This window comes from Dreissena polymorpha, chromosome 2, assembly GCF_020536995.1.
Source record: "Dreissena polymorpha isolate Duluth1 chromosome 2, UMN_Dpol_1.0, whole genome shotgun sequence".
Lineage (NCBI taxonomy): Eukaryota > Metazoa > Mollusca > Bivalvia > Myida > Dreissenidae > Dreissena > Dreissena polymorpha.
This window is the reverse complement of record NC_068356.1, coordinates 28,950,715-28,978,266: the sequence shown is the minus strand read 5'-3', so window position 1 is coordinate 28,978,266 and position 27,552 is coordinate 28,950,715. Positions and strand designations below refer to the sequence as shown.

The following is a 27,552-nucleotide window of genomic DNA, read 5'->3' as shown; positions in this document are numbered from 1 at the left end:
ATGATAACTCAAGAACGCATACGCCTAGGATCATGAAACTTCATGGATAGATTGATCATGACTCGCAGATGACCCCTATTGATTTTGAGGTCACTAGGTCAAAGGTCAAGGTCACGTTGACCCGAAATAGTAAAATGGTTTTCGGATGATAACTCAAGAACGCCTACGCCTAGGATCATGAAACTTCATAGGTAGATTGATCATGACTTGCAGATGACCCCTATTGATTTTGAGGTCACAAGGTCAAAGGTCAAGGTCACGGTGACCCGAAATAGTAAAATGATTTTCGGATGATAACTTGAGAACGCTTTTGCCTAGGATCATGACACTTCATAGGTACATTGATTGTGACCCGCAGATGACCCCTATTGATTTTCAGGTCACTAGGTCAAAGGTCAAGGTCACAGTGACAAAAATCGTATTCACACAATGGCTGCCACTACAACGGACAGCCCATATGGGGGGCATGCATGTTTAACAAACAGCCCTTGTTTTACAGGAAATTGACTCCATAAAAATTGTTCAAATCATTCCAGTTTGTTTATTGATAAGGTCCCACGACCAAAAAACAATTTTAAATATAACAACTTAAATTATCTTCAACTCAGAAACATGGTAAATGTATTTTCTTCAAAATGTATTTTCTTCCTCTACAAAGATTTTTATGTTATTTTTCTTTGGGGTCAAGATTGGCCAAGTCCCAGAAGTCTACAGTTTTATAGTGAATTACATGTATATAGGGAAGATATTTAAATATCTTGTTATCTGAAACCGCCAAGTCCATGGCTTTCATATTTGGTATGTTGCATCAGCTAGAGGTCCTTTACAAAGTTTGTTGAAATCATGTCTTTTGGGATCAAAGTTGGCAATGCCCATGGTTTCACCAGTTTTAAATAGACATAAAATATTGTCTGAAACCACAAAGCCCATGGCTCTCATATTTAGTATGTAGTATTACTAGAGGTCCTCTGCAAAGTTCGCTCAAAATTAAATTTTGTGGTCAAAAGTTTTTTCCTCACCCTGACATTCACCAGTAATATGTTGTCTAATAAACGGAAAACTTTTCAAAATCTTATTGTCTGAAAGGCTAAAACCCACAGCTTTCACATCTAGCATGTCGCATTATCAAAATGTTCCTTGAAAATTTTGTATAATTCGTGTCCCTAGGGTCAAAAATGGCCTAATCCGAAGGGTCACCAGTTTTGTATTGACTTAAAAAAGAAAAACTTAAACTTATTTTTTTAAACTGCAAACTGTTTTGTAGCTTTAAATATATTTGGTGTACAAAGTTTTTTTTTTTATTATTGGCCTGGTGTCAAAGCTGACCAGACTCCAGGGGTCATATTTTTGTTTTGAGTTTCAAAATCTTCTCTGAAACAACAAGGCCCAGGGTGTTGCTATTTATGAAACATCAGATTGTGGTCTTTAACAAAGTTGGTTCAAATTCTGTGAGGTCCTTGACAAAGTTTCATAACTCTGGCCTGCAATTTTGCAGAATTTTCCCTTTTTTGGTATTTTGAAATTTGGTTTCGGTAAATGCGCAACAGCACCATATCACTGTTTGTACTACAGCTATTCAATTGAAACTTGATACATGTATCTTGGGTCATTGTGTGAGGTCACTGACCAAGTTCAATTACGCAAATAATCCATATCTCAATATTCACTACAGTTGATGAAATAAAACTCTACATATGCATTTAGGTTATTTATTAATATTCACTGAGCAAGATTTATAACATTGACCAGCTTTTAAACAAGATTATGCCCCTTTTTACGTACTAAAGTCTAGTTTCTGTTTGCGTGCAAGTCAAAATTCAGGTTGAAGTTTACATTCAAAAGTTCATATATCTCTGTAACTTCTACATATATTCTATCGAAACTTCGCACATGTTTGGGATCATCATGCAAAGTCACTAAAAAAGGCCCATAACTATTACATGTACTGTATCATAATTATGCCTCCTTTTGCTCTAATTGAGGTCAACGTTTGTGTTCAATGATTACAGATTTCTATTGCTGCTACAGATATTAAAATAAAACTTTACAGATATTTATGCCCCCCCTTCGAAGAAGAGGGGGTATATTGTTTTGCACATGTTGCTCGGTCCGTCCACCAGATGGTTTCCGGATGATAACTCAAGAACGCTTAGGCCTAGGATCATGAAACTTAATAGGTACATTGATCATTACTGGCAGATGACCCCTATTGATTTTCAGGTCATTCGGTCAAAGGTCAAGGTCACAGTGACTCGAAATAGTAAAATAGTTTCCGGATGATAACTCAAGAATGCTTACGCCTAGGATCATGAAACTTAATAGGTACATTTATCATGACTGGCAGATGACCCCTATTGATTTTCGGGTCACTAGGTCAAAGGTCAGGTCACAGTGACTCGAAACAGTAAAATGGTTTCTGGATGATAACTCAAGAATGCTTATGCCTAGGATCATGAAACTTCATAGGTACATTGATCGACTGGCAGATGACCCCTATTGATTTTGAGGTCACTAGGTCAAAGGTCAAGGTCACAGTGACTCGAAACCGTAAAATGGTTTCCTGATGATAACTCAAGAATAATTAGGTCTAGGATCATGAAACTTCATAGGTACATTGATCATGACTGGCAGATGACCCCTAGTGATTTTCAGGTCACTAGGTCAAAGGTCAAGGTCACAGTGACAAAAATCGTATTCACACAATGGCTGCCACTACAACGGACAGCCCATATGGGGGGCATGCATGTTTAACAAACAGCCCTTGTTTTACAGGAAATTGACTCCATAAAAATTGTTCAAATCATTCCAGTTTGTTTATTGATAAGGTCCCACGACCAAAAAACAATTTTAAATATAACAACTTAAATTATCTTCAACTCAGAAACATGGTAAATGTATTTTCTTCAAAATGTATTTTCTTCCTCTACAAAGATTTTTATGTTATTTTTCTTTGGGGTCAAGATTGGCCAAGTCCCAGAAGTCTACAGTTTTATAGTGAATTACATGTATATAGGGAAGATATTTAAATATCTTGTTATCTGAAACCGCCAAGTCCATGGCTTTCATATTTGGTATGTTGCATCAGCTAGAGGTCCTTTACAAAGTTTGTTGAAATCATGTCTTTTGGGATCAAAGTTGGCAATGCCCATGGTTTCACCAGTTTTAAATAGACATAAAATATTGTCTGAAACCACAAAGCCCATGGCTCTCATATTTAGTATGTAGTATTACTAGAGGTCCTCTGCAAAGTTCGCTCAAAATTAAATTTTGTGGTCAAAAGTTTTTTCCTCGCCCTGACATTCACCAGTTATATGTTGTCTAATAAACGGAAAACTTTTCAAAATCTTATTGTCTGAAAGGCTAAAACCCACAGCTTTCACATCTAGCATGTCGCATTATCAAAATGTTCCTTGAAAATTTTGTATAATTCGTGTCCCTAGGGTCAAAAATGGCCTAATCCGAAGGGTCACCAGTTTTGTATTGACTTAAAAAAGAAAAACTTAAACTTATTTTTTTAAACTGCAAACTGTTTTGTAGCTTTAAATATATTTGGTGTACAAAGTTTTTTTTTTTATTATTGGCCTGGTGTCAAAGCTGACCAGACTCCAGGGGTCATATTTTTGTTTTGAGTTTCAAAATCTTCTCTGAAACAACAAGGCCCAGGGTGTTGCTATTTATGAAACATCAGATTGTGGTCTTTAACAAAGTTGGTTCAAATTCTGTGAGGTCCTTGACAAAGTTTCATAACTCTGGCCTGCAATTTTGCAGAATTTTCCCTTTTTTGGTATTTTGAAATTTGGTTTCGGTAAATGCGCAACAGCACCATATCACTGTTTGTACTACAGCTATTCAATTGAAACTTGATACATGTATCTTGGGTCATTGTGTGAGGTCACTGACCAAGTTCAATTACGCAAATAATCCATATCTCAATATTCACTACAGTTGATGAAATAAAACTCTACATATGCATTTAGGTTATTTATTAATATTCACTGAGCAAGATTTATAACATTGACCAGCTTTTAAACAAGATTATGCCCCTTTTTACGTACTAAAGTCTAGTTTCTGTTTGCGTGCAAGTCAAAATTCAGGTTGAAGTTTACATTCAAAAGTTCATATATCTCTGTAACTTCTACATATATTCTATCGAAACTTCGCACATGTTTGGGATCATCATGCAAAGTCACTAAAAAAGGCCCATAACTATTACATGTACTGTATCATAATTATGCCTCCTTTTGCTCTAATTGAGGTCAACGTTTGTGTTCAATGATTACAGATTTCTATTGCTGCTACAGATATTAAAATAAAACTTTACAGATATTTATGCCCCCCCTTCGAAGAAGAGGGGGTATATTGTTTTGCACATGTTGCTCGGTCCGTCCACCAGATGGTTTCCGGATGATAACTCAAGAACGCTTAGGCCTAGGATCATGAAACTTAATAGGTACATTGATCATTACTGGCAGATGACCCCTATTGATTTTCAGGTCATTCGGTCAAAGGTCAAGGTCACAGTGACTCGAAATAGTAAAATAGTTTCCGGATGATAACTCAAGAATGCTTACGCCTAGGATCATGAAACTTAATAGGTACATTTATCATGACTGGCAGATGACCCCTATTGATTTTCGGGTCACTAGGTCAAAGGTCAGGTCACAGTGACTCGAAACAGTAAAATGGTTTCTGGATGATAACTCAAGAATGCTTATGCCTAGGATCATGAAACTTCATAGGTACATTGATCGACTGGCAGATGACCCCTATTGATTTTGAGGTCACTAGGTCAAAGGTCAAGGTCACAGTGACTCGAAACCGTAAAATGGTTTCCTGATGATAACTCAAGAATAATTAGGTCTAGGATCATGAAACTTCATAGGTACATTGATCATGACTGGCAGATGACCCCTAGTGATTTTCAGGTCACTAGGTCAAAGGTCAAGGTCACAGTGACAAAAAACGTATTCACACAATAGCTGCCACTACAACTGTCAGCCCATATGGTAGGCATGCATGTTTTACAAACAGCCCTTGTTTAGAGGGGTTTTACAAACAATCACTGGCCAAGACCTTTAATTTTAACCTGCCTTTTAGTTTGATTATGCTCCCTTTTGTACCCATGAAAATAGGATTAAAGTTTGTATGCATGTTATTATTAATTTATTGATTTTAAAGTTTGTATGTTTGTACAATTACATATCTTAAACTACTACATATATTTAATAAAAACTCTCCAGATGTCTTTGGGATCATTATGTTACTAGTATTTGCTTATTGATTACAATGCCCCTTATTGTACTCTTTGTAATTCAGCTAGCATTTGCCATTAACAAATTCTATCTTTTACTGACATTTACACTTAACTTGAGGTTACATTGATCCAAAACTTCTAATAAATGGCTTAAATAAGGACATAGACTAGACAATTCAGGCTTGTGCCATAACATCCAGTGCCTTCGTCTCATCGTATGAGAATGGGGCTGGCGAAGGGTTTTTAGTGATATAAATACCATATCTTTTGGTGCGAAATTTCCCAAATCATTGAACTTGTAAATTTATTTAAATTACACAATATTGTCAATGGAAATTACATAACTTTTAATGTAGTAGCCTTAATGAGTCTAGAAAACCTTTCCACTTAATAGAAGTAAAGCAGTCATTTTGTGAATTTTCAGTTAACGTATTTGATTTTGTTTACCTGTGTCCTTATTTAAGCTTCAAATGAGAGAAAAAAACATTACTTCCACCTGTTTGTGACTTTGCTAGGCACAGAGCAGTGGGTTCACACATTGACCATAGCTGACCAATACAAGCTGGCCTCCCGTACACCCATACTGGACCCCTTCACAAAACTGACCTCTGGATATGTCAAGACCTACAACAACTTCTCCTTTTACTGGATACTTGATGCAGGTCACATGGTACGCATTTTGTTTGGGTCATATTCAGGTTGGAATTTATGGTAAGAACTTCCAAATAAGTGTACTGATTTGGATGTTTGTGTGTGTGCATGTAAAAAGGTTGCACTATCCCTTAAGGAATTTCATAAAATCAATATTTAAATTTTATAAGCAAAGAAATTTGTATTTGCATAGTATTAATTATAATAAATAACACTGCAAATAAATTATAGCAGATACACAATTTAAACAATGTAGAAAAATGATTCCATTTAAGTGATGTGTAAAAAATTAACATTCAGTAAAATAAGATACATAAACTTAACCTAGATCACAGAATCGTTATGTAGGATGAAAAATGAGTTTGTAAGCTTTTATTGTTAGACATATATTTTATGTCAACCAATGCAACATACTGTGCTATTGTGTTTCTGGTATGGATAAAAAAAATACATTTAAATCAAACTAATAATTTAAATATAACTTAATTAATGTAATTGTTTTTTGTATATATACATGTTGCTGAAATAAAATATATACCTTACATAGCACAGAAACAGTATTTGTATCATGTAAGTTGTAAAATAAAAGTCAGATCATGTATTAAGCATTTTTAGCTCATCTATTTTTGGAAAAAAAATTATGAGCTATTGTCATCACCTTGGAGTCGGTGTCGGCGTGGGCGTCAGTGTCGGCCTCTGGTTAAGTTTTGCGTTTAGGTACACTTTTCTAATAAAGTATCAATGCTATTGCATTCAAACTTGGTACACTTACTTACTATCATGAGGAGACTGGGCAGGCAAAGTTAGATAAATCTGGCTTGCATTTTGACAGAATTATGTGCCCTTTTTAAACTTAGAAAATTGAAAATTTTGGTTAAGTTTTGTGTTTAGGTCCATTTTATTCCTTAAGTATCAAAGCTATTGCTTTCATACTTGCAACACTTACTAACTATCATAAGGGGACTGTGCAGGCAAAGTAATGTAACTCTGACTGGCATTTTGACGGAATTATGTGCCCTTTTTATACTTAGAAAATTGAAAATTTGGTTAAGTTTTGTGTTAAGGTCCACTTTTTTCCTAAAGTATCAAAGCCATTGCTTTCATACTTGCAACACTTACTAACTATCGTAAGGGGACTGTGCAGGCAAAGTTATGTAACTCTGACTGGCATTTTGACAGAATTATGTGCCCTTTTTATACTTAGAAAATTGAAAATTTGGTTAAGTTTTGTGTTCAGGTCCACTTTTTTACTAAAGTATCAAAGCCATTGCTTTCATACTTGCAACACTTACTAACTATCGTAAGGGGACTGTGCAGGCAAAGTTATGTAACTCTGACTGGCATTTTGACGGAATTATGGGCCCTTTATACTTGAAAATTTGGTTAAGTTTTGTGTTTTGGTCCACTTTACCCCTAAAGTATCATAGATACTGCTTTCATACTTGGAACATTCGCAAACTATCATAAGGGGACAGTAAAGGACAAGTTGCATAACTCTGGTTGTCATTTTTACAGAATTATGGCCCTTTTATGACTTAGTAACTTTGAATACATTTGTATATGGTTACATTTTGTGTTGAGATTCACTTTACTTCTAAAGTATCAAGGCTGTTGCTTTGAAACTTTAAATACTTTCATGCTATCATGAGGGTACTGTACCTGGCAAGTTGAATTTTACCTTGACCTTTGAATGACATTGACTCTCAAGGTCAAATTATTAAATTTTGCTAAAATTGCCATAACTTCTTTATTTATGATTTGATTCAATTGATACTTTGACAAAACAACTCTTACCTGACATTCCACAATTGACTCCGTCCAAACCACCCCCCACGCCCCCCCCCCCCCCCTCGAATGCACCCCCCCAAATCCCCCTCAATCCCCCCATTATTTTGTTTTTAATTAAAGATAATCTAATAAATGACCACCACACCCTCACACTATACCCCCTCCCACCCCCACTCCAAAAAAATATTTTTTATGCCGTGGTAGGGTGGCATATAGCTGTTGAACTGTCCGTCAGTATGTCAGTCAGTCTGTCTGTCAGTCCGAAAAAAACTTTAACATTGGCCATAACTTTTTCACTTTTTAAGATAGCAACTTGATATTTGGCATGCATGTGTATCTCATGGAGCTGCACATTTTGAGTGGTGAAAGGTCAAGGTCATCCTTTAAGGTCAAATGTCAAATTTATGGTGTCTGTCCGTCCGAAAACTTTTACATTGGCCATAACTTTTTCAATATTGAAGATAGCAACTTGATATTTGGCATGCATGTGTATCTCATGGAGCTGAACATTTTGAGTGGTGAAAGGTAAAGGTGAAGGTCATTCTTCAAGGTCAAATGTCAAATATATGGCATCTGTCCGTCCGAAAACTTTAACATTGGCCATTACTTTTTTAATATTGAAGACAGCAACTTGATATTTGGCATGCATGTGTATCTCATGAAGCTGCACATTTAGTGTGGTGGAAGTTCAAGGTCAAGGTCATCCTTCAAGGTCAAATTATTTTTTTTATTCAAAGCAGCGTTCTCATGAAGCTGCACATTTTGAGTGGTGGAAGTTCAAGGTCATCCTTCAAGGTCAAAGGTCAAAAAACAAATAAAAAATTTCAAAGCAGAACTATTATGAAGCTGCACATTTTGAGTGGTGGAAGTTCAAGGTCAAGGTCATTCTTCAAGGTCAAGGTCATCCTTCAAGGTCAAAGGTCAAAAAAAATCAAAGCGGCGTTATCATGAAGCTGCACTTTTTGAGTGGTGTAGGTTCAAGGTCAAGGTCATCCGTCAAGGTCATCCTTCAAGGTCAAAGGTCAAACAAAATATAAAAAAATCAAAGCAGCGCTATCATGAAGCTGCACATTTTGAGTGGTGGAAGTTTAAGGTCAAGGTCATCCTTCAAGGCCAAAATTATTTTTTTTTAATTTCAAAGTGGCGCTCTCATGAAGCTGCACATTTTGAGTGGTGGAAGTTCAAGGTCATCATTCAAGGTCAAGGTCATCCTTCAAGGTCAAAGGTCCAAAAAAAATCAAAGCGGCGTTCTCATGAAGCTGCACATTTTGAGTGGTGGAAGTTGGTTTAAACATATTTATTCAGTAATGTGTTTTACAACATAATGTACAAGCATCTAAAGTTTATAGGATTGGAACGATAGCTAGGCTAGTAGGGTTCCTTTCCTCAATGGTATATTTACAAAACATAGTGGCGGTATTTGCATTCTAAACACAAATCATTTAAATAATCATTCTAGTTTAAACAAGTTTATATGTATAATTGGAACCAACATTGCTAAAATATGTTGAGACCATGTAGTAAGAAAAAGCATATTGCTGGTGTGATTATGATCGAAGAAATTGATTGTGAAAACAAATGTTAAAAAAAAGAGAACCGATAGTTATCCCACTCTGAACCTTCCTGAGCCTTCGATGAAAATATGGACTGCATCAAATATTGCATAGTTGTCTCTGATTGAAAGATTATCATCTCCGTACAGTAATGTGCGGAGTGATATATCCGTGTATAGTTCTATAGTTCTTACTAAAGTTAATCGTATAGCTGCATAAGATGGACAGATCAGTAAAAAGTGAGTAGTGTCCTCTATTTTTCCGCATTGACAAAGTGGCGATGGAACCAGATTTATATCAAATAAATGTTTATTAAGAGAACTACAATTAGTTCTTAGACGTGTGTGCAGCACTTGCTGTCTTCGCTTACCATAATAGAACAACGGATTAATACGAGATTTGTTAAAATCGATGGCCTTTTTAAAGTCAGATATGTTATCAACAAGTTTTGCTTCGTCTGGAAGTGAATTCCAAGCAGCAATTGTTGAGGGCAAGAAGGAATGTTGTTACAGAGAAGTCCTAGTCCGAGCACCATCTAAGTGGGATGAGTTACGCAATGATCTTGTAGATCGCTCGCCAACTGATTGTGGGGACAGTGAGGACAAATATTCTGGACTAAGACCTTTGACCATTTTAAAGAAAAGAATGAGTTTGTGCTTGGACCTTCTTGTGCCAAGAGTTTCCCAGCCAATTTCGTTAGAAAGTAAATTTAAGGACACAAGTCGGGTACAGCCGGAAACAATGCAGGCAGCTTCAGTTTGAATTTTATCTAAATCATTTTTTTCATACATTGTACAATTATCCCATACAACATCTGCATATTCTAGAATAGGTCGAATAAACGTGAAATAAGTTATTTCAAGTGATCTTCGGTCAAGGCGAAAACGAAGTTTTTTTAGAAGGTTGACACGTGACCAGGCCTTTAATTTAATACATTCAATGTGTTGATGCCAGCTTCCATCATTTGACAGAATAATGCCTAAATGTGTATGACTATTCACTTCGGGAATCGGAGTATCGTACATATTGATAGGAGCATGATAGGGTTTGTCCCTCTTACGCGATATAACAAGTGATTCTGACTTCAATGGATTGAATTTTACCAACCATGTATCGGCCCATTTTGCAATTTTGTCTATATCGCGCTCTAGAACAGCGGCTGCAGAATTAGGATTGTCAACAACGACAAATAAACTAGTGTCGTCTGCAAATAAGTTTATATGAGCTTGAATGTCATTTACGATGTCATTTATATATACAAGAAATAATAGGGGACCAAGAAAGGAGCCTTGTGGAACTCCAGCCTTGATTTCGGCTAGGGAAGATGAGGCCCCGGGAACCACTACCCTTTGACGCCTTTGATACAGATAGTTAGAAAACCAGTTCAAAAGTTTATCTTTGATACCGGCGCGTTTCAGTTTTAATATAAGGCCACTATGCCAGACTTTGTCGAATGCTTTGCTTATATCGAAAAAAACTACCCTTACTTCCAATCCATCATCGAGTGCTTTACAAAACGTGTTGTAGAGGTATGTAAGCTGGTTGACAGTAGAGTCACCTGGCATAAATCCGGATTGAAATCTTGTGAAAAAATTAGTATCACGCAAAAAGTTGAATACATGTTTAAAGATAATCCGTTCTAGTACTTTTTCCATGGTATTCAGAAGTGAAATCGGGCGATAATTCGAGGGAATGGAAACGTCCCCTTTTTTTAATATTGCACAAACGTTTGACGTTTTCCAATCATATGGTACTGTTGACGACGACAAAGACATATTAAAGAGATCACAAAGTGGTTGACTTAGTTCATGAGATGCCTCTACAAGTAATTTGTTATTAATACCATCAGGGCCACAGGCTTTACCCAAAGGCAGATTCATAAGAACGTCCTTAACTTCGCAAGCGGTTATTACTATAGACGAAATTGTCTGTTGATTTTCAATCGTTGCCAATTCCGGTAAAACGTGACCAGACTCATCTAAAGATGTCTGTTGAGCGAAGAAATTATTAAGTACTTCAGCTTTTTGAAGTTCATCAAAGACCAGTTCGCCAGCGATGTTGACAAGTGGGGGTAAAGTTTTACTAACGTTGACTGTTAGGAAAGATTTCAGGACTTTCCACCAATCACGCGAGGAGTAATTGTTGGATTTTAGTTTGAATGCAAGAGAGTCGTAATAATTTGATTTGGCGAGGCGGACAAGAGAGACTACATCATTACGAAGTACACGAAACCTAGTCCAATTATATGTGGAATTCGTTGTTTTAGCTTTCCTATAAGCACGTTTTCGTTTTCGTATTTTTAGTTTTATTTCCGATGAGAGCCAGGGCGGTTCGGCTGGGCGAACAGTGACCTCTTTGCTTGGTATACAATCAGCTGCAGTGGCAAGTACAGTGTTAGTAAGAGTTTTAGTAAATGTGTCGATATTGTCACTATATACGTTATTCCATTCAATATTTGATAAATTGCTTCGAAAAGAGTCGTAATTCCCTGAGTCATACTTCCAAATTTTACGTTTATAACATAGCGATGATGGTCTTTTAAATTTAAGAATAACGAAAACGGGACAGTGATATCTTATAGTTTGATCAAGGAATGGTTCACCAACACAAGAGAAGATGACAGACTCTTTGTTTGAAACAAATATGAGATCAATAATAGATGACGAAGTTTCAGTAAAGTGGGTGGGATCCTGTATACATTGGTCGAGTGCAAACTGTTGCGAGATGGAGTCAATTTTACGTTTAGCCTGATCAAGTTGGGTGTTTAAATTAAAATCGCCCAAAACTACAATGTCGTTAATGCCGGTATCTATTGCCAGCCCGATTGAGTCTTCAATTTTACAGAAATAATTGTTATCTGAGTTGGGTGGTCTATAAAAAGTTCCGATTAAAATTCGTTTATTAGAATGAGGTCGAACCTCCAACCAAATTGCCTCAAGATTAGTTATCTCTAGATCTGGTCTTCGAGTAAAATGAATACCATCTTTGACATATACAGCAACTCCGCCGTGTGCATTTTGAGTTCGGTCGCGGCGGATAGGTAGGCAAAAACCTGGTATAAATAACTGGTCGTTATTAATGGAATCTGAAAGCCACGTTTCGGAGAAAGTGATGATATCAAATGGTGTTAATTCTGCAGCTAGCAAATCCAACTTATGAAGAAGACTTTGCACATTATAGTGAACTAGCGACAAATTGTCAGAAGACTTTAGAAAATTGGACATATCTAATGATGAGTAACTGTGGGATTCAAGTGATGATGAGGAAGCACTAGCTGATGGCCCGGGGTTTGGGTGGATATCACCGGATATAATCAGTAGAAGACAGTGCAGCCATAGGCAAAGAGTAGACACAAAAACTGCTGTATTCAATCGAAAAAAGAAGACGATATTTTGCATTACTTTGTGACTGGTCGGACTGAAACGTACATAGGTCTGTATTGTCAGATGGCACTCGGACATGGAATCAATATTAACAGCCAAAGATTTTACAAACACGGGAATATTAAGGATAGCGACGAGATAAAATAAGGTGATTGCTAGCGGCAAAAAGTAGTTGATGCGCAAGTTGGACATGACAGCTATTCTTTTCTGACCTTTGCTCATGATATACGAAGCAGGAGCAAAATGAACAAGTAAACAGCTGTCATGCCAAACAAAATAAACACGAGCAGGGAGTAAACTCTGGGAAGGCTCAGTATGGTCAATATGGTCAAATTATCGGTTCCATGTAGAGAAAAGCATAATAAAAAAAGCAGAAGTACAAGAAATAAGTAAAAAGCGCAAAAGAAAAAATATATTAAGACGTAGATAAGAGTGTAAGGCATTATGCAAAAAGGTCGGTCATTCAATATAATTCGTAAGTGCTGTAATAATTACGTGAATAGCTTCTTGAGAAGCATAGATGTGGTTAATGGAATTTGTGGGTGTATTAATGAAAGTAACTGCACTTAATAGTTTTACATGATAGGAATATACAACGTAGTAAGAAGCGATAGAAAGCAAATTTGAAACAGAGTGAATGGTAAAAGTGAGTCAAATTATGTAATGTACAGACAAACACGATCATTATGAACAGTATATAGAAATAAATGATTTTTCTTTTTACAAGTTGCAACAAGGATATCTATGTGAAACTGCAATCAAAGTATGAAGAAAAATATATTAGCCTCAGTGACCTTGACCCCATTGACGTCAAATCTTATCAAAAGATGCCAAATGTGTAAGAGAGCGGTAAATTATTAAAGGCGCTATGAGAAACTGTAACAAAAGTGTGACCAAAAATCTATTATTAGCCTCGGTGAGCTTGACCTTGACCCCAGTGACGTCAAACCTCACCAAAAGGTAGAGGTCCATGCAAGGCACCTACATGCCAAACATGCAGGAGATCGGCAAAACAGTGAAGGCGCCACGAGAAACTGCATCAAAAGTGTGACGGAAAATCTATTATTAGCCTGGGTGACCTTGACCTTGACCCCAGTGACGTCAAACCTCATCAAAAGGTAGAGGTCCATGCAAGGCACCTACATGCCAAACATGTAAGAGTTCGGTTAAATTGTGAAGGCGCTATGAGAAACTGTAACAAAAGTGTGACGGAAGGAAGTACGGAAGTACAAACTGGCAACTATATGCTCCCCATATATATATATATATATATATATATGGGGAGCATAAAAATAATACCTTATTCATTATTGGTTGCAAGCGAGCACAAGCGACACATATTTAAAAGAAAGACATGTGTTTACAACATACAGTACACCTATGTAATACGATCCTATGTTCATACATAAATTAGGTGTCAACTGTTATAATAAAGATATTGCAGTTGTTTACACCATGCTAGACAACAATTTAGGAGGAACTAACCGTTCAAATATACACATGATAACAAAAACGCTAACAAAACGGTTCACATGAATAGACAGATATAATACGTTATAGAAGATATTAATCCATTAACAAAACAGATCTTATAAGTCCGTTCGAATTAACAGTATTATTTTAAGGGATTAACTATGAAATCAATAAAAAAGATAACAGCAGAGACAAACAGTATTTTATATGGTATTATAAGCTTCCAGTTTCACAGACCCTACAAAAAATGTAGAGTCCGTATATGGAAGCGATGGAGTGTTCAACAATTAATTGCCATACTTATTCGTTATAATTTATATACTTTGACAATCCAAAACTAGCAGCCCTTCAGAAACGAAATGAAGGGTCCGCATTTGGAACATACATAGGCAATGTAAAATTCTATTATGGTGGAAGTTCAAGGTCAAGGTCATTCTTCAAGGTCAAGGTCATCCTTCAAGGTCAAAGGTCAAAAAAATAATAATTTCAAAGCGGCGTTATCATGAAGCTGCACATTTTTTTTTTGCAATTTTTTGCATTTTTGGAAGATAATGTAATAAATGACCACACCCCCACACTATACACCCCTCTCCACTCCACCCCTCCATCCTTTGTGATTGAAATTGAGATAGGTCCCTACACCTTTAAAAAGAAAAATAGATGAGCGGTCTGCACCCACAAGGCGGTGCTCTTGTTGTTGTTTACACTGAATAAACAACTCTGTATTATTCTGATGTGCCACTATTTAACCATTTAAATTCATGCACCATAGATTTTCTTCTTGTTCATCAGAAATTTGGAGCATTGTTTATGTGCCAATAAACAAACCCACATCATAAGTTATTTCTTACTCACCTATTTGAATGCATTAAATAATGAAACCGTTCCTTTAAGGAATGGAACATTAAAACCCTTCAGTGCACTAAACTAGCACATAATTACATGCAAATCTTAACAATACATTTCTATTTGTGGTTTACTTGTAGGTTCCTTCAGACAATGGAAACATAGCTTTGAAGATGGTTCAAATGGTGACTGACTCCAAAAAGTAATGTACCACACATTTTCAGTGCTGTGATCCTGCAGGTTGGGCTTCTTCAAGTGTATAAGTGCAATTTTACAACCTGCTAATTAGTTTTTAATCTAAACATCTGCATTTTAATTTATCACCAAAACATGTTAACATGATGTTAACTGATTTTGTTTCCTGTCCCTAAAACTGTGGATGTATTACTGGTTACATGTCAAGGAGGTAAAATCACTAGTAAACAAGTTCTGTTATTGCATTGTTAAATAAATGCATCCATAAATTTGTTCAATATAAACTACTTGAATATTCGAATTTGTTTCTTAATTAATGGCTTTCAACAAGCCAAATGGCTGTTTAAAACATCATACTATTGATTATTTGTTAATCTTTTTATTTACATGGAAAGGATAGCTGTTTATCTTCAAAAGATCAAATACATATTTGGCATTACTTGAATGGATACTTGACCCTTGTTGTGATTCATTACTATTCCATGTCAGATTTAATGTATGGATTACTATGTAACACTAAAGTTATTTTAGTACCAAGGACGTTATCTTATACTTTTCACAATTGTTTGACAACTGCATACACATTGTGATCGTGGTTGCACCGTCTATTGATTAGACTCGTACAAACTGCATTGTGTCGTGCAACATATGACAATGGTTGTAGCGATATTTACTGCCTCATCCCTCTGTCTTTCTGTCGATACTTAATTAAAATACTGTTTGATGCCTTGACAAACATAAATAATAATTTAAGATACAAAATTTCTGTATATTTATTGCTGAGGCATTATTTTGTCCTTTTTCGTACAAATATGCATCAAAATGCACTCAATTACACGAAATTTGATGCCTTTTTTACTTGGTCTATAAAATGTTACAGTCTCTTAGATTTTTAATATAAGGCCATAATGTCTCTAAGGTTGTATGCAATGTGATGATACGATATAATCTATGCATGGTAGTACAAATAAAATCACATTCATAACACGTTCAGTTAAATAACGCCGTTGAATATTTACGTACTCGTATAAAGTAATACATTTGAATGTTAAAACTATGATTGTTTGTCACCAACAGTTTGATTACTTTAATTAAAGATGTTAGCAATATTTTGTAATTATTTTTAAATATTCATAAAAAGCATTCCTATACACGTTGATGTATGCTTTGTACATGCAAATGGGCCCTTAACATAAATTGCGTTGTGAAAATGTCTGTAATAAACGAAAATGTGGTTGTTTCATTTTTATTTTCTGAAGCATGGATATTGTTAAGTAATAAATAAAATATTTATGCTATGATAAATCGTGTTGTCTTTTTAGCGAAATGGGTTAAAAGTCTGGTTTTATGATATTTTTTCTTTTTATACATAAAATGACGTGTTGACAATAGACAGCATTAAACATTTAGATGCACACATACTTTATTAATACTGAACGTTTGTTCAAAAAGGACTTGCACAAAATAGCGCATTGTTGCTGTCGGCCAAACACATCAGCTGTGCAAAGCGATACTTCCCGATAGCCTCTCTTCTTGGCCTACTCTTTCTCTATGTTCAAGCGCTTGAAGCCTCAATAGTTTGAGTTGTTCATGCCTGTTAATTAATTCATCAGTGTATATAGGCGCATCAAAAGTGTTAAACGATACTCTTAAAGGCATGGCGCAAGCTCCTTCAGTGGCAGTAGTGTTATCGTTGTTTCTTGAATTGATACAAATCATTTCCGTCATGTCCGATTCGTCAGCGTTCTCCAACTTTGGTATTTCCACGAACGTATGTGTCTCGAGCATGGACTTGGAACTTTTATTCTTTTCAAGAATATAAAAATTTCTCCGAGGCTTGTGTGCCTTACGCATTTTATGTTTTATTCCTGTCGCCAGCAGTAGCAGCATCACCGACAGGGCGATCAAGCTCACGCCAAGCGGCACGTACAGGGCTTTATTTTGGAAAAGTGCAGTGTCGCCGCCGATCGACTTGACGGTGCTACAGAACAAGAACGCACCGCCAGTGGCGGCAATGGCGAAATCAACGCCATAAAGCAAGCGTAGCAACTTAAGTGACGTAGTGGGCGAGTTGCTTACTTTATTCAGCTTGCGCGTTTTTCTCAGGTTGAAGCGCTCGTTCTCTCGCTGTTCCTCGGTCTCCGAGTACCAGATGCTGAACTGCCGGATGCGCTCCTTGAAGAGCTGCCAGCTGAGTTCTTTGCGGCGCCTTTTGTTGGCGCCTGGAACGCAGCCACAAGTCTCCTCTTCCGGGAAATGGTGACGTTGAAGGCTACAAAGACAAAGGCACTTATACGTCATGAAACGATAACCAAAAGGGGGTATTGCTGGCAAATACTGTGAAACCATTATTATTCGTCCGACATTATTTTTCGCGTTTTTCGTCCTTCGACCGATGGACGAATTCAAGATCCTAACGAACAATTCATGTCCCATATTTGAAACAAATAAGACTGAATTACCGTAGGCATGAGGCATTTAAATCCAGCGTAATCCACGCATTTACACACGGCTCGAAATTAACACTCGCACACTCGCAAAATGCGAGAAAAAAAGATTGCAAGGTAAGTTATAAGCCACTAGTATTTTTTGCATATAAAGAAATAGTGAAAAAAAACGAGTTATATTGCTTTAATGCGTTCGACGGCGTGAACGCTAAACCGTAGGTCAATTTTTTGGGGAAACACTCTTTTCCATTTTCCTGATTCCATTGGCTGTTTCGTCCCCTGTTTCGATTGGCTGTTTCGGCTATGGAAAATAGTTGTATGGCCATACACGAGAAAGACCGGTTATGGAAGAGAAAGACCGTTTATAAAACATTTAGTTTTAGAAAGACGTCGGAGGACTAAAAGATAAAAAGTAAATAGCAATAACATAAATTTCATTCTTAAATACGAATGAAATTATATGTACTGGTACTAGTCTTCTATCTGCAATGGTCAAATATGGATGTGTATGGTGTACTTAATAAATAAATAAACTACACGTATGGTTTATAAGTTTAATGTACATCGATAATAAATATATAATCAGGCAACTTGATAGTGCGCGTGCATGTGATGAGCACTACTGCAAGTCGACTAAGGCCACAGTAAATAACTATTAAACTGACAACATTGCTCATTTCTTCAAGTCGACTATGGCCACAGTGAATGACTCTGAAAATGAAACAATTTTTCGTTACTGCAAGTCAAATATAGCTACAGTAAATGACTCTAAAAATGTCACCACTGTTCATTAATAAAGTCGACCATTACCACAGCAAATGACTCTAAAAATGACACAATTGTTCATTACTGCAAGTAGACTATGGCCACAGTAAATCACTCTTAAAATGACACCATCGTTCATTACTGAAAGTCGACTATGGCCACAGTAAATGACTCTTAAAATAACACCATCGTTCATTACTGAAATTCGACTATGGCCACAGTAAATGACTCTCAAAATGGGACCATCGTTCATAACGGCAAGTCGACTATGGTCACAGTAAATGACTCTTAAAATGACACCACCGTTCATTACTGGAAGTCGACTATGGCCACAGTAAATGACTCTTAAAATGTCACCACTGTTCATTACTGCAATTCGACTATTGCCACAGTAAATGACTCTTAAAATGACACCATCGTTTGTTACTGAAAGTCGACTATGACCACAGTAAATGACTCTTAAAATGACACCATCGTTCATTACTACAAGTCGACTATGGCCACAGTAAATGACTCGTAAAATGACACCATCGTTCATTACTGCAAGTCGACAATTGTCACAGTAAATGACTCTTTAAATGTCACCACTGTTCATTACTGCAATTCGACTATGGCCACAGTATATGACTCTTAAAATGACACCATCGTTCATTACTGCAAGTCGACTATGGCCACAGTAAATGACTCTTAAAATAACACCGTCGTTAATTACTAAAAGTAGACTATGGCAACAGTAAATGACCCTAAAAATGACACCATCGTTCATTACTAAAAGTCGACTATGGCCACAATAAATGACTCTTAAAAAAACACTATCGTTCATTACTGAAAGTCGACTATGGCCACAGTAAATGACTCTTAAAATGACACCATCGTTCATTACTGCAATTCGACTATGGCCACGGTAATTGACTCTTAAAATGACACCATCGTTCGTTACTGAAAGTCGACTATGACCACAGTAAATGACTCTAAAAATGACACCATCGTTCATTACTGGAAGTCGACTATGGCCACAGTAAATGACTCTTTAAATGACACCATCGTTCATCACTGCAATTCGACTATGGCTACAGTAAATGACTCTTAAAATAAAACCATCGTTCATTACTACAAGTCGACTATGGCGACTGTAAATGACCCTTAAAATGACACAATTGTTCATTACTACAAGTCGACAATGGCCACAGTAAATGACTCTTAAAATGACACCATTGTTCATTACTGCAAGTCGACTATGGCCACAGTAAATTACTCTTAAAATAACACCATCGTTCATTACTAAAGGTCGACTATGGCCACAGTAAATGACTCTCAAAATGACACCATCGTTCATTACTACAAGTCGACTATGGTCACAGTAAATGACTCGTAAAATGACACCATCGTTCATTACTGCAAGTCGACAATTGCCACAGTAAATGACTCTTTAAATGTCACCAATGTTCATTACTGCAATTCGACTATGGCCACAGTATATGATTCTTAAAATGACACCATCGTTCATTACTGCAAGTCGACTATGGCCACAGTAAATGACTCTTAAAATAACACCGTCGTTTATTACTAAAAGTAGACTATGGCCACAGTAAATGACCCTTAAAATGACACCATCGTTCATTACTAAAAGTCGACTATGACCAAAAAAAATGACTCTTAAAAAACACTTTCGTTCATTACTGAAAGTCGACTATGGCCACAGAATATGACTCTTAAAATGACACCATCGTTCATTACTGCAATTCGACTATGGCCACAGTAAATGACTCTTAAAATGACACCATCGTTCATTACTGAAAGTCGACTATTGCCACAGTAAATGACTCTTAAAATGACACCATCGTTCATTACTGGAAGTCGACTATGGCCACAGTAAATGAATCTTTAAATGACACCATCGTTCATCACTGCAATTCGACTATGGCTACAGTAAATGACTCTTAAAATAAAACAATCGTTCATTACTACAAGTCGACTATGGCGACAGTAAATGACCCTTAAAATGACACAATTGTTCATTACTACAAGTCGACAATGGCCACAGTAAATGACTCTTAAAATGACACCATTGTTCATTACTGCAAGTCGACTATGGCCACAGTAAATTACTCTTAAAATAACACCATCGTTCATTACTAAAGGTCGACTATGGCCACAGTAAATGACTCTCAAAATGACACCATAGTTCATTACTAAAAGTCGACTATGGCCACAGTAAATGACTCTTTAAATAACGCCGTCGGTCATTACTAAAAGTCGACTATGGCCACAATAAATGACTCTTAAAATAACACTATCGTTCATTACTGAAAGTCGACTATGGCCACAGTATATTACACTTAAAATTACACCATCGTTCATTACTGCAATTCGACTATGGCCACAGTTGATGACTCTTAAAATGACACCACCGTTCATTACTGGAAATCGACTATGGCCACAGTAAATGACTCTTAAAATGTCACCACTTTTCATTACTGCAATTCGATTATGGCCACAGTAAATGACTCTTAAAATAACACCATCGTTCATTACTAAAAGTCGACTATGGCCACAGTAAATGACTCTTAAAATGTCACCACTGTTCATTACTGCAAGTCGACTATGGCCACAGTAAATGATTCTTAAAATGACACCATCGTTCATTACTGCTAGTCAAATATGGCCGCAGTAAAAGACTCTTAAAATGACACCATCGTTCATTACTAAAAATCGACTATGGCCACAGTAAATGACTCTTAAAATGACACCATCGTTCATTACTGCAATTCGACTATGGGCACAGTAAATGACTCTCAAAATAACACCATCGTTCATTACTGCAAGTCGACTATGGCCACAGTAAATGACTCTTAAAATGACACCATCGTTCATTACTAAAAGTCGACTATGGCCACAGTAAATGACTCTTAAAATGACACCATCGTACATTACTGCAACTCGACTATGTCCACAGTAAATGACTCTTAAAATGACACCCTCGTTCATTACTTCAAGTCGACTATAACCACAGTAAAAGACTCTTAAAATGACAACATCGTTCATTACTAAAAGTCGACAATGGCCACAGTAAATGACTCTTAAAATGACACCATCGTTCATTACTTCCAGTCGACTATGGCCACAGTAAATGACTCTTAAAATAACACCATCGTTCATTACTGAAATTCGACTATTGCCACAGTAAATTACTCTCAAAATAAGACCATTGTTCCTTACTGCAAGTCGACTATGGCCACAGTAAATTACTCTTTAAATGACACCATCGTTCATTACTACAATTCGAATCCACAGTAAATGACTCTTAAAATGACACCACCGTTCATTACTGGAATTCGACTATGGCCACAGTAAATGACTCTTAAAATGTCACCACTGTTCATTACTGCAATTCGATTATGGCCACAGTAAATGACTCTAAATTGACACCATCGTTCGTTACTGAAAGTCGACTATGACCACAGTAAATGACTCTTGAAATGACACCATCGTTCATTACTACAAGTCGACTATGGCCACAGTAAATGACTCGTGAAATGACACCATCGTTCATTACTGCAAGTCGACAATTGCCACAGTAAATGACTCTTAAAATGTCACCACTGTTCATTACTGCAATTCGACTATGGCCACAGTATATGACTCTTAAAATGACACCATCGTTCATTACTGCAAGTCGACTATGGCCACAGTAAATGACTCTCAAAATGAGACCATCGTTCATTACGTCAAGTCGACTATGGCCTCAGTAAATGACCCTTAAAATGACACCATCGTTCATTACTAAAAGTCGACTATGGCCACAATAAATGACTCTTAAAATAACACTATCGTTCATTACTGAAAGTCGACTATGGCCACAGTAAATGACTCTTAAAATGTCACCACTGTTCATTACTGCAAGTCGACTATGGCCACAGTAAATGACTCTTAAAATGACACCATCGTTCATTACTGCAATTCGACTATGGCCACAGTTGATGACTCTTAAAATGACACCACCGTTCGTTACTGCAATTCGACTATGGCCACAGTAAATGACTCTTAAAATGACACCATCGTTCGTTACTGAAAGTCGACTATGACCACAGTAAATGACTCTTGAAATGACACCATCGTTCATTACTACAAGTCGACTATGGCCACAGTAAATGACTTTTAAAATGACACCCTTTTTATTACTGGAAGTCGACTATGGCCACAGTAAATGACTCTTAAAATGTCACCACTGTTCATTACTGCAAGTCGACTATGGCCACAGTAAATGACTCTTAAAATGTCACCACTGTTCATTACTGCAAGTCGACTATGGCAACATTAAATGCTATCTAGGTCCCTGTGGCATACAAAACGTGATTTTCCATTGTCACATCGACGGTGGAAGACAGGTGAGCAATGGTTTCATAGGATTTCTACATGTTCTAGTGGTTACAATAATGTAAAAGAAAGTCATATGTATTTTACTCTTCATTGGATCACATAAGTTCATAGGAATTTGGTCGAAGTTCTATCGCCATTTCATTCCGATCTTTTTTTATATATATTTTAGTGACGTTTTGTGGTTGCTTAACCATTGCAAATGTATTACAAACGTAGACGCGGCACCAAAAAGTTCCATCGGATATGGATTTTGCGTTTTCACGTTAGAGGTATTAATTCATACATTACTCTCCGTTGCATGCCTATTGATTATCATATTCAAATATTAATGCACAATTTCATTAACGTATTGTCATACTCTTGAAACAGTGTACATGCTATAATCATTTGGTTCTTTTTTATCAGTTTTTTCCTCATGTAATTCAGGCACTGACTGTCGTGGAGAAAAACATCCAAGATACCTTTTCAGAAAACGGGTAAGTTGTAATTGTTATAAATAAGGTAGCTTTTCTGCAATTAAATTCAATGCACTGATATACTAAGCTTATTCAAAATGTGCGTTAATGCTTACAAAAACTGACTTTAACAGCAGAAAAGCTTTGTAAACGGCGTAGTATTCGAACTCGGTCTTGCCACCAAAACCTATGTGTGACGGTGTTGTGGAATTGGTCTTGATGCGTCTGTTACTTGCCCAAAGTCAAGAGCTACTTCGAATTCTATGAGCTCCGAACGAAATAGATAAACTCTATATGAAAAATTCGTAAAGACCAAAGTATCGTAATGATCCGTTTGCATTACGAACTTGCACTTAGTACAGTACAATGCCTAGCAATGGCAACTGTATATTGCATAAGCGCTTGGCATTCAAAATACCAATTATATTGAAAGCTATCTGTGTTCCCTAATTTATATAACCACTTTATATTTAGGATAAGAGCCGAAATATTTTGAATCAATCAACGATAAAAGTCGAGGTTCGATTGTAAAGAAAAAATATGTGTTATTCGCTTATTCACAATTTCTCCTGACAAACGGTACCATACACAATGTAAAACTTTCCCTTTCTTTGATTTCATACAAATTTCACAAAACATGGGAAATTGATATAACAATAGTCTGTAATTTAATATAGAAATGGTATTGGTTTTTATTTTTATAAGTTTAAGTTTAGTTTTTAACAAATGTTGATGGCAGTCTCGATCGAGCACGACCTTAGATGTATATCTTTCCACATATTAATTTTTAACCTTTACAAAATCGGTCATATGCAATATTATGTTTATTTTTCACTTCTAAATCCAGTGTAAACGGCCCAATGATTATGTTATGGCTGACTGGAATAGTTCATGAAAAAAATCAATACTCAATAAAAAAAATATAATACGAAATACCTTTTGTTCTTCTTGTAAGCTGATTTCAGCTTTTCGTTAGCTACGAGCTTTACCAAAGGGTGGTTCCTGTATGGAATTATTGACAGTTTAAGTAAGCAATCAATTTCCATATAGTAAATGACTCTTAATGGTGTCATTTTAAGAGTCATTTACTGTGACCATAGTCGACTTTTAGTAATGAACGATGGTGTCATTTTAAGAGTCATTTACTGTGGCCATAGTCGACTTTTAGTAATGAACGATGGTTCCATTTTAAGAGTCATTTACTGTGGCCATAGTCGACTTGCAGTAATGAACAGTGGTGTCATTTGAAGAGTCATTTACTGTGGCCATAGTCGACTTCCAGTTATGAACGGTGGTGTCATTTTAAGAGTCATTTACTGTGGCCATAGTCGACTTGCAGTAATGAACGATGGTGTCATTTTAAGAGTCATTTACTGTGGCCATAGTCGACTTTCAGAAATGAACGATGGTGCGATTTTCAGTGTTATTTACTGTGGCCATATTCGACTTTTAGTAAAGACTATAGACTATTTATAGTTAAGAACAATAATTCGATTTTATAATAATCTTTAGTGGTAAAGGATGAGGTGAGCTAACGAATGCAATTTAAAATATTATTTTCTCACGCCGTGGCTAGACTTCTAGAAGGAAAGAACTAAAAAAAATAGACTATTTGTTTTAAATGTATTAGTCCGTCGGTACCGAACATATTACGAACAAACGTATTCGCTTTTAAATGTAACTTAAATCTTTTGAACATCATGCACAAACTGTTTAGCGTTGAACTATTTTGCTGAATAAAAAAAAATGTTGCGTAATTTGGTGTTTTACTTCCTTTTTGCAGACAATGGAAAAGAGATATTTGAGACAATGGAAAAGAGACGTTCCCAATTTTTTGAACGTCCGAATACCCATATGCGGAAGCGCGCAACTTGTTTGTTGACTGGTATACTTATAAAACAGGTACACAGATGGTAGTGATACAAATAACATGAAACAGTCGACTATTCACACTCAAGTTAAATCCGGTTTTGACACAAAGGGGTGTTGGTTACAATACACTAAATGATCGCTGTACTCTCTAAAAAAATATCATAGTTGACAGGAAGGCATGTTTTACACTTTTTACCATTATTCAGGTGTTATCTTGCGGAGATAATGGTAGGGCATGAATAGGTGTTCACTACTGAATCCCTGAAATATGATACACTTGAAGACTATAGTAAACCATTGCACTAGAAAAGGTTACATTCCACTAAGAAACGGCCGAAAAAAAAAGTTGCAAAAACAGTCGATTTTGATTTGTGTCAAGTTCTTTCTTGCATTGTACATGACATATCTTTTTTATTGCATAAATCGATTCCGCTTAGAATGGCCTTTAAGAAAAGGTATGGTTATGGGGGTCTCTATGTGCAAAATGTTGCATTTATTTTCGCTCAAAGTTTCGCTTTTACATTGAATTATATAGGGAAACTATTTGGTGTATTATGACCTGTTCATTATACAGTGTACTGACAACTGACATTTCCTGTAAAACGCAAATGCAATAAGGCTGTATCGAATGCGTCGACTTCGTTTAGGTATAATAGTGTTGATTAGCGCTAATTGTTAACAACTTTATTACCCATTGTGTGTATTGTGTTTTTCAGGGGTGTTGCAGATTATACAGCCTACACGCGGCGAATCCGGATTAAAGACAATACTATTAAACGCAATTAAAATATGACGATGTGTGAAATATATTATGCGCTTTGTTACAAATTAATAAAGAACATTTTGATTTGTGTTTGGTTGTTTGGTTTCAAATATTTATGATGCAAAACGCTTGAAACTTTAATGAAATATGACCAAAATAATTTGCTTACGCTAATTATAACCCATAATGTTCGCACCTTCTCTAATTGGCGCCGATTAAGGTAAGATTGTAATCAGTTTGACCGTGATAGTAATGGAAAAAGACTAATTGGCAATTGGCTTCGTTGTTTAAAACACTTGTTCACGATTATTCAGTCCAACATATCCGCTAATCATAACAAAGAACGTGTCAATGACATAAAATGATAAGGGACAGTTACTATCACCTAAAATTACAGACTTGCTAATTGGCATATGCCAAACAAGGCCCACCTCCTGCAAGTGACTACCAAGTGCTGCACCTCTCTTTCCCCAGCACAATGTTTTCGCAACCGCGTATTACATGTATTACAAACAAATCGGACGTTTTTTGTTTAGTTTTTTCAAAACCAGAAATGGACGAATTTAAGAGCGGACGAAATAGTCATTTTTATGAAAAGTGCGAAATTTTGTGCCGACGAAAATAAATGGTTTCACAGTAAGTGTAATAAGGCAATCCCGTACTTCATCATAGTCAGTTTTCTCTACTTATGCCTCAGTCACAAATAATCTGGTCGCCGGTCGATGTGTCCGATCTCGGGAAGACTGTACACGTCGGAGCTGCTGCTGCCCAATGAGTGACAGTTTTATACATCAGTCACAAATAGCGGACGACGTATTTTTCCGATCATCGGGTTGGCGCCCGGCCGATGATCACACGGCCGCCGAGTCATTTCGTAGCATCGGGCGGCGTCCGGATTAATTTTAAGTCTCGCTAAAATGTTACCCGACGTCGGGCCCTGGAAGGAATCGAGTTTATATCGAGAAAAGATCGGACGATCAATGCCCGGTTATCGTCAGGCGATCGCCATCGGATTCGTTGTACGTGTATCACGACGAGCTCCGTCCGGCGTCCGTTAGTCATCATGCTGGGGCCATGTATGTCCGTGGGAAATACCTTCATTTTTGCCGATACACGTACCATGAATCTGATGTCGGGCGATAACTGGGCGTTGATCAACCGATCTTGTTTCGATCTCATGTCGATTCCTTACCGGGCCCGACGTCGGGTAAAATTTTAAGTGAGAGTTAAATTTAATCCGGACGCCGCCCAACGCTACAAATAACCCGGTGTCCGTGCGATCATCGGCCGGGCGCCAGCCCGATGAGCGTATTTTGTCGTTCACTGATCGGACGGTGATCGACCTCTATTTGTGACTGAGGTAAAACTTAAGCAGTGTCAGTTGAAGCCAATCGTATAATAATCCATTTTTAAGAAAAACATATATCGGTAAGTATAGGTGCAGTCTTTACTGTGATAGAGATTTGATCTTTTTGATAAATTTAGTTTAAACGCGCTCTTTGTTATATTGTTATAAATATTTAACCTACTCACTTTTGATCATTATGACAACTACGGCTTGCACGAGTGTTACCAAAACTGCTGGCGAACGCCATGAGGACCACACGGGCGCTGGGTCCACAGAGTCACTTCGTGTTCTTAATTGCATGAACACACAATGTTCCTTTCGTCTTCAACGTAACAGTTATAAGAACAATGTTTTTTTATATCCATATATTTAAACGTAA

At 36.7% G+C, this 27,552-nt stretch overlaps 2 protein-coding genes across 2 annotated transcripts in view; one reads left to right on the top strand and one right to left on the bottom strand.

Moving 5' to 3' along the window:
- Positions 1 to 16,448, top strand: part of LOC127866413 (retinoid-inducible serine carboxypeptidase-like) — a 24,848-nt gene extending 8,400 nt beyond the window's left edge. Inside the window, exons 10-11 of the mRNA XM_052406918.1 lie at positions 5,770 to 5,924; positions 15,089 to 16,448. Of these exons, the coding sequence (XP_052262878.1) occupies positions 5,770 to 5,924; positions 15,089 to 15,154 (221 nt within the window). The 3' untranslated portion in view covers positions 15,155 to 16,448. The remainder of the gene's footprint in view (positions 1 to 5,769; positions 5,925 to 15,088) is intronic.
- LOC127866422 (uncharacterized) lies at positions 16,048 to 27,552 on the bottom strand. Its single transcript, XM_052406933.1, has 2 exons — positions 27,359 to 27,552; positions 16,048 to 17,415 (listed from the first exon to the last, which is right to left on the bottom strand). The coding sequence occupies exons 1-2, from the start codon at positions 27,418 to 27,420 to the stop codon at positions 16,638 to 16,640; spliced, it is 840 nt and encodes a 279-aa protein (XP_052262893.1). The 5' UTR covers positions 27,421 to 27,552; the 3' UTR covers positions 16,048 to 16,637.